This window comes from Hippoglossus stenolepis, chromosome 21 (genome assembly GCF_022539355.2).
Source record: "Hippoglossus stenolepis isolate QCI-W04-F060 chromosome 21, HSTE1.2, whole genome shotgun sequence".
Lineage (NCBI taxonomy): Eukaryota > Metazoa > Chordata > Actinopteri > Pleuronectiformes > Pleuronectidae > Hippoglossus > Hippoglossus stenolepis.
In genome coordinates this window covers 18832978-18845348 of record NC_061503.1, presented here as the reverse complement: position 1 = coordinate 18845348, position 12371 = coordinate 18832978, and the positions used below count along the sequence as shown (strand labels likewise).

Below are 12371 nucleotides of genomic sequence, written 5' to 3'. Positions count from 1 at the left end.
CTCCTGAGAACCGTGAACGACTCTGACGAGAGACTGCGGCCACACGAGGGCGCTACACACCCTCCTACTAACACCTCATCGGTGTATCACATGAAAGTACTTCAGCAAAAGTACAATTACTTTGATCATGTTTGAGTATTATCATGTTGAAAGATAGACAGACAGATCACAAACAACACTTCACCTCAGAAACAACAACCGGAGACATTTTAAAACCAGAATTTATTTTAAGTATTTATTATAACAACATTTCAACATCAGAAGCCCTTTAACTGTCATTTCCCTTCAGGTGCAGTAGACAGCAGAATCCACAGGGGGTGATGCACAGACCAACATGGAGCCGCTCACATTAAACCAAGGTAGAAAACATAACAGCAGAAGCTTTGTTTGGCACAGAAATGTCTCAGAATATAGCGTCAAGTTTATCGAGTGGACAAGTCCTCTAGTGATTTTTACTCTGAGCTGTTTTACAGTGAATGTCTTCAGGCTCCGAGACATTGAAACGACCTGCAGTGATTTCAACTACGTCAACACAACGAACACACAACAAACACACAACGAGTGTGAACCGCAGCTCCTCCGACACCACAAGCTGCCGTGGACGGAACAAACAGTCATAGTGGTAAACTCGTGTTTTCACAAGATGGAGAAGCTTCGTTTGAAATTAGCATGAAACACAAAAAAAAAACAACAACAGGATGACATCATGTTACACAAGTTCAACCCACCCCAGAAAACCTCTCTGCGTGTTCAGTGTCAATGGCTTTTTAGAGTTTTTCTGCAATCGTCACCCATCTCTTATCAGTGAAGAGGCGGAAGTGGTTTGCCAGCAGATGTGTGGAATGTAGAAATGCATGAACACAACATCTGGATGGAAGAAAAACTGATGCACAGCTGGAGAAACTGCACCTTCCTGGTAAAGATCTGCTGGAGAACTTTTTCCACTATAAGAAAATAAATACACACATTATTTACAAGGGACCCACTGCAGCGCCTCGTCCTTCTGAGCAGCTCGACTGATCCCAGCAGCCCCGGTGGTTTCTCTGCTCGCACACCGAGCGACAATCAGCACCTCAGAGAACGGGAAGCACGTTAGTGTCAATCTCTGCAAGAATCCTTCTCAGACCACGTTTCTTCATCTGCACCACAGGAATCTACAGTACGGACTCGACAGTACATCCAAAAAGAGAAGAGAGAGAACACAGGACGGTCGTCGCCGCCTTTCTTCAAATTTACACAAAATCCAGAGGCCGGGTGTTTTCTGCCTCCTCCCATTCACAAACTGTTCAAACCGAGTAAGTGCCGAGAACGTGTGCACCTCACAAATAAATCCCCAACCCGCTCAGAAGATGATTAATAATAATACTTTAAATACTGTTACATTAAATTCTGTTTCGATTCTTCTTGAGAAACAGTGAGAACCTTCACCTCTTCTGAGCCTCGAGAAAAAATCCTTCATGTGAAACGATGGTTGGACGAACGACAGCCTGAGATCGAGGATCACAAACAGACAAATGAAACTGGAACAACAGCGTTAAACCTTCAAACCACAGAGCGCGAAGCAAAGTGTGGTTTCATAAGATGGAGATAAATCAGAAACCCAAACCCCAAACATGTACAACTGGTTGTTTTCACAGCAAACAACTGAACGGAAACGTCCCCAGTTCGTGTCCAGACCTCAGCTGCTTGTCTGTTTATCCAATAAAGACACGAAGGCCCAGAAATACAGTGTGAACACAAGAAAACAGATTCAAACACCTTTTCCCCTGAACCTCAGACCGATTCCTCCCCCGCTCGGTGCAGACCAACACGTTAACGTCTCAGATCTTTACAGGTTATGTTTGATTTGATCTACACGGCTTTATGTTCCCAGGAGGATTGAATTGATCCTTTGTGACAAAAACATGATAACGACAAGATAAGAAAATAACAATGGTGTCACTGAGTGTTTAAGTTAATCCCTCAAATAGGTGTATGAAGTGCTGGGTTGCTTTTCAGTTAATGTTTAGTCGTTTTTCATTCTAAAATCTGTACTTCGAGTACAGTGGTTAATTTATTATCCTTCATTTCAAAGTATAAGTGCATCGCTGATTGATTTCTGAGGTTTGATGACGGCACGATATCACGATTAATGTATAAATAAGACTTCTCTGCGATGCTCTCAGTAGAATTCTCCTTCTTTTCATCCACACGTCTTCTGAAGAGCACGGAGGTGTTGAATGGAGCCATGAAGGTTGTGTTTAAATCTATTTATAACTGTGGGAGTGGTCATCAGGTGCCTTCACACACGGAATCAAACATCTGATAAAGAGTTTCTTTGTTCACAGAGACGTTTACTCCCAGCTCCTGGAATATATCCTGTATTTATGGCTGCTCCTCAGTAATAAACTCCTTGTTCAGTGTAAATGTCTCAAGTGAGGACGAGAAGGCAGAACGTGCAGAAGAATGTAAACACGATGTGACAGCAGGACGCGTCGGACGTCTTTCAAACCCCAGTTCCTAGAAGTTACTTTCTCTGAGACGTCTCTGAGATAAGGAATGTGCTCGTCACCCAGAGTTCAACTGATCCTCCTGCTTGTGTGTGTGTGTGTCTGTGTGTGTCTGTCTGTGCGTGTGTGTGTGTGTCTAACCCCCTGACATTAAGTGCATATGAAGTCTTCATTCCCTTTTCATAGAGTTACTATCCTGCAGGTTACAGTTGTGCTAAAGGCTAAAACACGTGGTTTTAAAAAGGAGTAGTTCGACATTTTGGGCAAAATAAACTCGTTAGTTTTTCTTTCCCAGCGTTGAGAAGGAGGTTGAAGTCACTGGAGCTTAATTCAAAGACTGTAATCAGGAGGAAGCTTTGGGCAAAGTGATGAATATAACTCTTAACATCTCAGAGACGCACTGATTAATAAGCTGCATCTGGGTTTTTATGCACAAACTATTATATGGAGAGAATCGAACAACGACAATTTGCGCTTATGTAATTTCTTGAAAATCTACGTCTGTGATGCAGTCGGCGGACGGATTCAAATGTCATGAGTCAGTTCTGATACGTGAGAGAATAAAATGAACAATTGTTGTTTTTAGCATTAAATTTAAATGTTCTTTGTTTTTTTTTCAGGCTAGCAGTTTCCCCCTGCTTGCAGTCTTTATGCTAAGCTAAGCTAACCAGCTCCAGGCTGAGAAAGAGGGCGAACGAGTGTATTTCACAAAATCTGGAACAAATCCCTCAACATTTTACAATAGTTTGTTCTAGTTCAGAGCTTTTCCACCTTTTCATTACAAGATTAAAACATTTGTTCATCACCTCAGACAAATGCTTGTCTTTCATAGGATTAGATGAAGTGAGACGTGGACTCCCTCATGTTTCTATAATCAGTGTAACGTCGACTAATCACCAGATCATATTAAACTGTGCTGAGTCAGAACCAGCCTCCTCGCTCCTGCTGTGTCAGTGGATGATGTGTCAGTGTTTGGAGCGACAGACGAGTATTAAAAGTCAGTTGATGATGACGTAACAAGAGGAGGAGCCTGTTCACCAGCTGGGACTCACACATTCATGGCTCCGCACTGTCGGTCATTTCTGCTGTTGGCACACGTTGACAGGACGGTCAGAGTCTCTACTCGGCCTTGGAGCCTTTGCCGCTGGAGGCGCCTCTGAGGTAGGTGTTGTAGAAGAACAAGGCGAACAGGATCAAGTAGCTGAGGTACATCATGGAGCCCCATGTGACGTTGTCCATGTTGGACGGACAGCGCACCTCGTGCATCCAGTAGTAAACCAGGCCCAGCACCGTCAGCCCCATCACCATCTGCAGGATCTGGGTGGCCGTGATGATCATGGCGAAGGGACGGGGAACCCGCACGCCGCCTGCCCGCGCCGCGTAGTAAGTGTACATGAAAGCGTGGACCACGTAGTTCATGGTCATGAACCAGCCGCCGCCCGCCACCTGGTCCTTGTAGGAGTACCAGGAGTAGAGCAGCACGGTGATGTGGTGGTACCAGTGCAGGAAGATGAGGCGCTGCTTCCGCAGGATGATGAACATGGTGTCGCCTGAGGGAGACAGAGGGGAGGTCATCGTCAAGTACCCAAAGATTAAGATTAATCTTCCTTATATGAAAACTTATATTTTACAAAACAAACAAAGCTGAAAAGATGAGAATTTAAGTTTATGGTTAAACTGTAGAATATCAAACCTCCGTCACATTTCTTTGCCATAAGATAACGAAATCTTAAGGCTTTAAAAACAGACGCATTCTTTTCAAACCCTGCAACTGTCACCGCTCACATTCTCCGTGTGCACACGTTGAGACGGTTGTGAAGCAACATGTCCACTCAAGCGCAGAGTTGACTTTCTGATAACAGGTCACATGGCGACGGTGGAGCAGGTTGTTGTCACGTAACTCTCCAGAAAATCCTCGTGCCTGAGAGAAGTTACCTCGTATAGACGCAGGATGAAGTTTCTCTTCCAGTTTCTACACTTTCTGTTTGCTGTGGTAAAGCGAAGCTCGGACCAGTGGGAGGATGAAGACTCACTTCCTGCCTGCGGCCGAGGAAACATCGTCTCTATCAATCAAGCACTAATAGAATTTTCCTGCCAACTCAGCATCTGCCTCCATTTCCCAGATCGATCGGCCCGTCTGACCGGCTGGAGGAGTTCTCTATTACCGAGCCGATACACAGACAGCGTCCAGATCCAGAGATAATTCGTCTTAAGATAATTACAGATGAGTCTACTGGAACGTTTACGAGCTCAGAGGAAGCAAAGGTCATGAGAGAAGTGGTTTGGAAGCCTTACCCAGCTCGGGGGCTTTGCTCAGGACGAAGGCGTAGGCCCAGAATTTGGAGACGGGGGCGCTGTAGAAGCTGATGTCACACACGGACTGTCTGAAGCCGCTGGTCGCGAGGATGTGCGTCATGTAGAGTCCGGTCCTGAAGGCTCCGATGATGCTGCAGAGCAAACACACAACGAGTACACACATTAACAAATGAGGGGATGGGTGTGATGTACAGGCTGTGGCTCCTTCTCCTTAAATGGACATAATAAACGAAATAAAGTAAATGAGACGCTAAAGAAAAGACATCGACTGTAAATAAAGATGGCTGACACGTCTCGACTTCCTAGACGTCTCTGGTGTCCTCGCACAAACCCTCCTGCTTCCTGTGTCGCCTTAGGAGCGAGGAGACGAACGCAGAGGACGACTCACCTGAACACGGCCAGGCTGAGCGACCACAGCACCAGCGGGCGCCGCAGGTTCAGCTTCGGTCTCTCCCTCATGAAGTGCTGGCCGGCGAACACCAGCGCAGCGTAGAGGCCGCAGAACATGAAGGACTTGCTCCTGCAGAGGAGAGAAAACACTCATTAGCTCGTCTGAGCGGCGGAATTAAGAAACATCAAGCTGCAGAAGAGATGCTCAGAGGAGACGTGATGAACACGTGAATAACCTTTGATATTGATGATATTCTTTATCTGATAAAAACGTTTTAAATCCTAAGTGAGGGAGATCACCTCCACATCACCAGCGCCACGTGTACTTTGACCCAGTGAAGAAGACGACGGCTCTGAACCCGGATGACCTCGTCACACCACGACTCACCAGGTGATGAAACACACCGAGTCAGATTACATAAAGGAAATTACACAATTAGGGTGAACTGCAAATACAAAGAAATATGACGAGATTTGACCGTCTGGGTCGCGGCTGCTCGTCAGGTCAACAGATGACATAATGTCCTTTTCAAAGTAGAAGTTAAAACTGAATTAAAAAAGCCTCCTTCAGCTCAGATTCATCCTCAGTTGATCATCAATGAAGATTAAGAGATTCGTCTTTTGACACCTGCCAGATAGACAAACATATATACAGCTGTGCATATACACCTCTGCATATACACACCTCTGCATTCCTCCACCACAGCAACTGTCTCTTTACTGTATGAAACCACAACTAGATCCAGATGTTTATTGGATCTTCACCACATTACAGACACTCGTACATGTCATCTTTCCTATGGAGGTTATTTGTTTTCATCAAGATCCATGAATTATTCCCTCGGAAACCAGTGAAAATGTAAAACCACCTGATCTCACAATGCTAGAGACAGTGATAAAGAAATTTCCAACATCCTCCACTGCAAAATGTAATGAGTTCTGTCTTGAACCGTGTTCCATCCGCCGGCCGAGTTTCATGAAAATCCGTTTGGTAGTTTGTTGTGTAATCGTGTTCACAGACACACAAACGGACGGGTGGGAAATAACTAATTACAGCCCCCAGCGGGAAGTGACCACAGAACAGTAGAGGTCACTGCTGAGCTGAGAACAATCACGTGTGTACGGCAACGCCACTAAAAAGATGTAACCCTCTCTGATTTCTTTAAATCTCATCGGTCTTCACATGAATCAAGAAGCTGCTGCTCCTGTTTGACCCACTTAACGCTGCTCCTGTTCCGGACATTCGTGTCCTGGCCCAACACACAAAGATGCAGATAAACCAGTGTGAAGCTGGAGAAGTGGAAAACAAACAAAGTCCATGTCTGTGTGATACTTCAGGTCTTTTAAGGTCACAGGAGAATCTTTATCTACAACTTCAGTTCAGAAGATAACAGACAATGAAGAGAGTAAGTTTGAGAAAACGCAGGATCTGAGTCGAGGTGAAGCAGGACTGGTGCATCACTAAAGTCCACCTGTGTGTTTGTGTGTGTGTGTGTGTGTGTGTGTGTGTGTGTGTGTGTGTGTGTGTGTGTGTGTGTCATTAATACTGCCTGAGAACAGGAGCTGATACGACAGAGGACGCCTCCTCTCTGCAAACTGCAGCATGGTGGTGCAACATGATGCTTTAATTACACCCTCAACCCTGTGTGTGTGTGTGTGTGTGTGTGTGTGTGTGTGTGTGTGTGTGCGTGCGTGCGTGCATGCGTGCGTTGATAATAAAGATGAATTTCTTGTTCTCGATTCCCCAGCAGGATGCGTTGGATAAATTCTTGTAAATGGAGCAGAACAGTTTGTGTGCAGCCGATCGTGCGTCAGGGAGTTTAAGGACTAACTGATCGTTTCGGTGTGAATCCTGCGAGCTGCTCCTCACTTCTCCTCACTTCTCCTCACTTCTCCTCACTTGTTCCTCTTTAAGGCGCGGGGCTGCCGAGGGAATAGGAAACACTTGATGCCTGATGACTTTTCACTGAACCTGCTCCTGCGACACAAACACAGCTGCTGCAGGAGTCTCAGCCTCACGGCCTCGTCGCCGTGAGGCTGAAAAAATGTGGTCTTACTTGGTTTCCCTGGAGGAGTTGCTCAACAGAGCTCACTCCCTCGGCACAAGACTTCCTATTGGACGAGGAGGTTCATTAACTAACTGCAGTCCCCGAGGTCGTGTATTTCTGTTTTCAGCGTCTGTTACTTTAAATCTCAGGTAAACACGTTTCAGTCCACTCACGTCTATTTGCAGGTTTAAGGGCCGAAGGTTAAGAGAAGAGAACCTATGAGCTTCCAAAGTAGAAAATAAAGTAAAATAACTACTTTGCTGAATGTCAGATTTTGTTCAACCAACAATCAACAAAGATATTTAACGTAATATTGAACGTTAATTATCTATTTCTCATAAAGTGACTGAATGGGTAAATAATTCATCGATATACCTGCTGATTGGTTTTCTCCCAAATAATCAACTAATTAACTAAACAGATCTGATATAAAGTCAATGGATCCTCATGGAACAGCTGTAAACATGATCTGCATTATTCTGAAATGAGATTTTCTACATAAATACTTTTGATTTAAACAGATTTTGCTGATTTCATACGTTTACTAATGTAAAAAATGTAAGTGCATCTTACTTATATACATTTAAAATTACATCAGACTTCAATTCACTTATTATTATCAATTTAAAGAAACTCTAATCCTCGATTTTTGCTTGAACATTGAACGAATGTTACTGACTCATCAAAATATCTGCAGAATATGTTTCTATCTATTGTTCAGGCCTTAATGTGAACTTATTAAAATGATGCCCATTGAGTTGCTGCAGCATTAAAGTGAAGTGATGCATCAATATGCATTTTCCACTAACATGTATTACTCTGAAACTTTACTGCTAAATAACTACTTGTAATTATAATTTACTTTAAGCAGATTTAGATACTTTTGTACTTAAAAATAGAAAAAGAAACAATAACTTTGAAGTTCAAATACAAATTAAAATGTATTTTTAGTCTATTTTTGTAGTAATATGGACCCATGGGTCTGAAATCAAGCTAAACATGAACATATTTACACTTGTATTAACATTAGTTGTATTTATGAACATTTATTTGCATGTATGCAGATGAGAGGTTGTGTTTATTTCAATAAACAGATGAAGTCACATCATTTCCTCCTGAAGGACGTTACAGTTAAATCTGGATCCTTCATCTGGTTCCAATCCGGTTTTCATTAAACGAGTTTGACGCTGAGCTGTGAAACATGAATGTGAAATATAATAAATATAATAAAGCCACAGAGGATCCGCAGCTCAGGACACAAAGTACAGACTCCAGCCCACCACCCTGCACTGTCTGCCGGCCTGGAGGAGCAGGAGGAGCCGGAGGAGAACCAGGAGGAGAACCAGGAGGGGAACCAGGAGAAGGAGCAGGAGGAGAACCAGGAGGAGAACCCGAGGACATGTTTGATTTCTCACCAGTTTTCCTGCATCCACTCCAGAGCTCGACGTTCATCGAAGCCCTGCTCGAAGCCGAACTCCGCCAGACTGAGCTCCGTGTCGTTCATGGTCATTCGTCCCGCGGAAGGGGCCCGATCTCCGGGTGCGGATGAGTCTGTGTGACGGGGAGGAACCGGAGGGAGACCGGGGAGAGGAGGCGCACGGGGCGGCTGCTGCTGCTGCTTCGTCCGGCCGAGGAGAACCGGAGGTGACCCGGGAGAAGAGGAGGAAGATGAGGCGCCACCAGATGTTCTTCCTCACTGACGCGCTGTCGTCAGGGACATGTGGTTACTATGATACACACCGCTTCCGGTCCGGACCTTCACAATAAGACCTGGAGATGCTGGAGCACAGCTGGTAGTTAACGGAGCTCAGATTTTACATCGGTGTTAATTTACTAATATTTACAGTAAATTATTTACAGTCAGGACTCAAAGACTATTTAACTAAGTGGTTTACATTAAAGTGTTGACTCGAGGAAAAGATAAAATGAGTAAAAAGCTGAAACACGGTTTATTTTCTGATAATAATAATAAAATAAAATACTAATAACACGAATGATACAAAAATCCAATTATATAAATGAAATATAAAATAGCGCTGATGTTCCTTATCTACCTACAGGTTAGTTTTATATTCTTCACCCCACTGTAAAACACTAGTCATGTAAACTGAGGCTCTGTTAACTTGTCCAGAAAACTCAGTAAACACTTTACTTGGTGGAAGTAATCAGAATTTGCAGTGCCAACTTTTACTGTGAAGGAGAAAGCTTTGATTTCCTGTCACTGTAAGGTGTGACGTCATCGCAGCACGTTTTGGGTTGATGGCAGAAGTTGGGGGCTTGTGTGAGACGTCACATGATGGAGAATCAAATATTGATTTGATTCTTACTGATGAGACAAAGTAAAATATGACGAATTAGTGAGTTGGTTAAAATGATCCATATCTTTATCGACTGCAACATTAATACAGTCAAATCGTTTCATAAACACTATTGTACAAAGGTTTTATTCAGTAAAGATAAAGTGATGCAGATGCTTTCAAACTTATTTTTAACTTCATACAAACCTGAGTTAAATCAGTTTGACTTTGCCTCCAACACGGATTTATTACTGCTTTTAAATGTAATAAAGATAAACAAGCAGAATAAAGATGCACAGACAACTGCAACAGGGACAACTCACACTACTTTACACTTTATGAGTTTTACATGAAAGGTTTATTTCTTTTCCTTTCACTTTCTACAAGTGTGTGATGTGTTGCTATGAAGCTCGGGCAGTGAAGCAGAGAAAAGGTCTTTGCTGAAGCCTTTAACCTTCACGTGTTACAAGCTCCAGCTCCTGTCTCCTCACACCTGCTCAGACTCTTTATCTTAACTGCACGTCAGTAATTGCTCCTTCGAAGTGAATTTGCTCATTGAGGTCTTGTTGGAATGTGTGCTAAAGGGCAGTGAGTCCGTCACGGTGAGGTGTGCTCTTACATAAGACTCCACTGAGCTGTGCAGCTGCACTGGACATGAGCAGAGCTGCTTCACCAGCAGGGCAAAGATAACCAGGTTCATTGTGTTCCCACGGATATCTGCAGCTTTGTTATGAAAATGAGAGTCTGCACAACTAAAGCACAATAGTATCCTGTGTGACAACGGTTTGAATGCTTTATCAGCCTGAAGCCTGAAGCCCTGTTGCAAAATCTGGATTCAAGACCTTTTTTATATCAGCTAACATTCGTACAAATGTGATAAAAGTCAAAACGAGACATGACATCCCTTTGGCCAAGATACAGCAAGAACACGTTGAACATGACGGGTATGAAACATATTTATGAGATGTTGGTGACGTGGTTAAATGATATGAGAACAGTTTGTGACAGATAGAACTAGAGAACCTTGAAATTCTCATAAACTTGACATTTATAGGAGGGAGGGAGGTCAACACAATAATAACAATGATAACACACTGAAACTGATGTGGAGCATAAGTCAGTTCTTCTTAAAGCTGCAGAAAAGAAACAGCTCAGACCACTGAGGAACGCGATGCTCCTCTCTGCCAGCAGGCGGCAGCAGACAGCAGCATATTTCTACTGTGCAGTGCAAAACTCACTTTATAATCAAACCACGTTAAAACTCTTCTAAAAACTATTTCAGGGTTTTTATGCAGAGTTTTGTCAATGAGGAGAAAGTTTATTGTATCTTTGTGATGTTGTACCTTGTTGGTTGTGGAAGTGAGTATCGTAACAACATTATTCAAGTGGTAAAACTTTACATATAGAACCTTTTTCATTGTTTTATATGTTTTAATTGTTTAATTATAATATGAATAACAATAACCAACAAACCTGGTTAAAAACAATATAACAATATTGAATTATACGTTTCATCAGTTTTAATCAGGCATTTTTAATCTTAAGTATATTATATATATTATATATTCTTGCATTATGTCTTTTGTTTTTCTTGTCTTTATTATGATTTGATTTAAAATCCACTCTGAACCTGCGTTAAAGCAACACTACACAATGTAACTGAGCTGCAGCGCCCCCTGCAGCCACGTGCTGGTTAATCCTGTTGGGCTCCGATGAAGTGGTTTTTAGTTGTATTACCCATGATCCTCTGCTTCCTGAACCAGAAGAGCTGCTGCTGAAACAAATCCAACAAACTCATATTTTAACAGTTTCCTGCTGAAGATTGGAGATAAACTCTGGTTTTTAATAACTTCAGAGTGTTTTTAACTGATCTCAGTTCAGCTTCTCTCTTCAACTGCAGCTGGTTGTGACAGTTGAAGCTGTGACTCTGAGTCAGTTCTTCTCCCAGGAGATGGAACCCACTCAGCAGAGTCACAGAGAACAGACGCTCAGGGAGTCAAGGAGGAAACTTTCTCCTTCACTCATTAAAACTCATTATAATCAAGCTGCTGCTTCAAGATGAACATGTTGCTCAGTGTTGCTTTAACTTCTCACCTGCAGACAACACATGATGCACAAGGGGGAGGCTGCAGCTGCGCATGTGCAACCTGGTGAGGGGAGAGAGAGAGAGGGAGAGAGAGGGAGAGAGAGGGAGAAAGGGAGGGAGAGCGAGAGAGAGAGAGAGAGAGAGAGGAGGGAGAGAGGAGAGAGGGAGAGAGAGAGAGAGAGAGAGAGAGGGAGAGAGAGAGAGAGAGAAGAGAGAGGGAGAGAGGGAGCAGAGAGAGAGAGAGAGGGAGAGAGAGAGAGAGACAGAGAGAGAGAGAGAGAGAGAGAGAGAGAGAGAGGGAGACAGAGAGAGAGAGAGAGAGAGGCAGAGAGAGAGAGAGAGAGAGGCAGAGAGAGAGAGAGAGAGAGAGAGAGGAGAGAGACAGAGAGAGAGAGAGAGAGAGAGAGACAGAGAGAGAGAGAGAGGAGAGAGAGGCAGAGAGAGAGGCAGAGAGAGAGAGAGAGAGAGGCAGAGAGAGGGAGAGAGAGAGAGAGAGAGGGAGAGAGGGAGAGAGAGAGAGAGAGAGAGAGAGAGAGAGAGAGAGAGAGAGAGAGAGAGAGAGAGAGAGAGGCAGAGAGAGAGAGAGACAGAGAGAGAGACAGAGAGAGAGAGGCAGAGAGAGAGAGAGAGAGACAGAGAGAGAGAGAGAGAGAAAGAGAGAGAGAAGAGAGAGAGAGAGAGAAAGAGAGAGAGAGAGAGTTGAGGCAACAAAACGTGGATTTAACACGCAGCAGCATCACGAGTC

At 43.7% G+C, this 12371-nt stretch overlaps 1 protein-coding gene across 1 annotated transcript; it reads right to left on the bottom strand.

Annotated features, from left to right (window-relative positions):
• Positions 1 to 319: 319 nt before the first annotated feature.
• LOC118100857 (elongation of very long chain fatty acids protein 6) lies at positions 320 to 9191 on the bottom strand. The gene is made up of 4 exons (XM_035146349.2): positions 8659 to 9191; positions 5194 to 5325; positions 4785 to 4936; positions 320 to 4039 (listed from the first exon to the last, which is right to left on the bottom strand). The coding sequence occupies exons 1-4, from the start codon at positions 8751 to 8753 to the stop codon at positions 3609 to 3611; spliced, it is 810 nt and encodes a 269-aa protein (XP_035002240.1). The 5' UTR covers positions 8754 to 9191; the 3' UTR covers positions 320 to 3608.
• Positions 9192 to 12371: the final 3180 nt, after the last annotated feature.

What these genes read in the sequence shown, in the direction of transcription:
- LOC118100857 (XM_035146349.2), bottom strand. Translation starts at nt 8,753, where the DNA reads ATGACCATGAACGACACGGAGCTCAGTCTGGCGGAGTTCGGCTTCGAG. An exon ending in GAGTGGATGCAGGAAAACTG is followed by an intron (nt 5,326 to 8,658) that starts GTGAGAAATCAA and finishes TCTCCTCTGCAG; the next exon opens with GAGCAAGTCCTTCATGTTCT. An exon ending in GAGCAAAGCCCCCGAGCTGG is followed by an intron (nt 4,040 to 4,784) that starts GTAAGGCTTCCA and finishes TGTCTCCCTCAG; the next exon opens with GCGACACCATGTTCATCATC.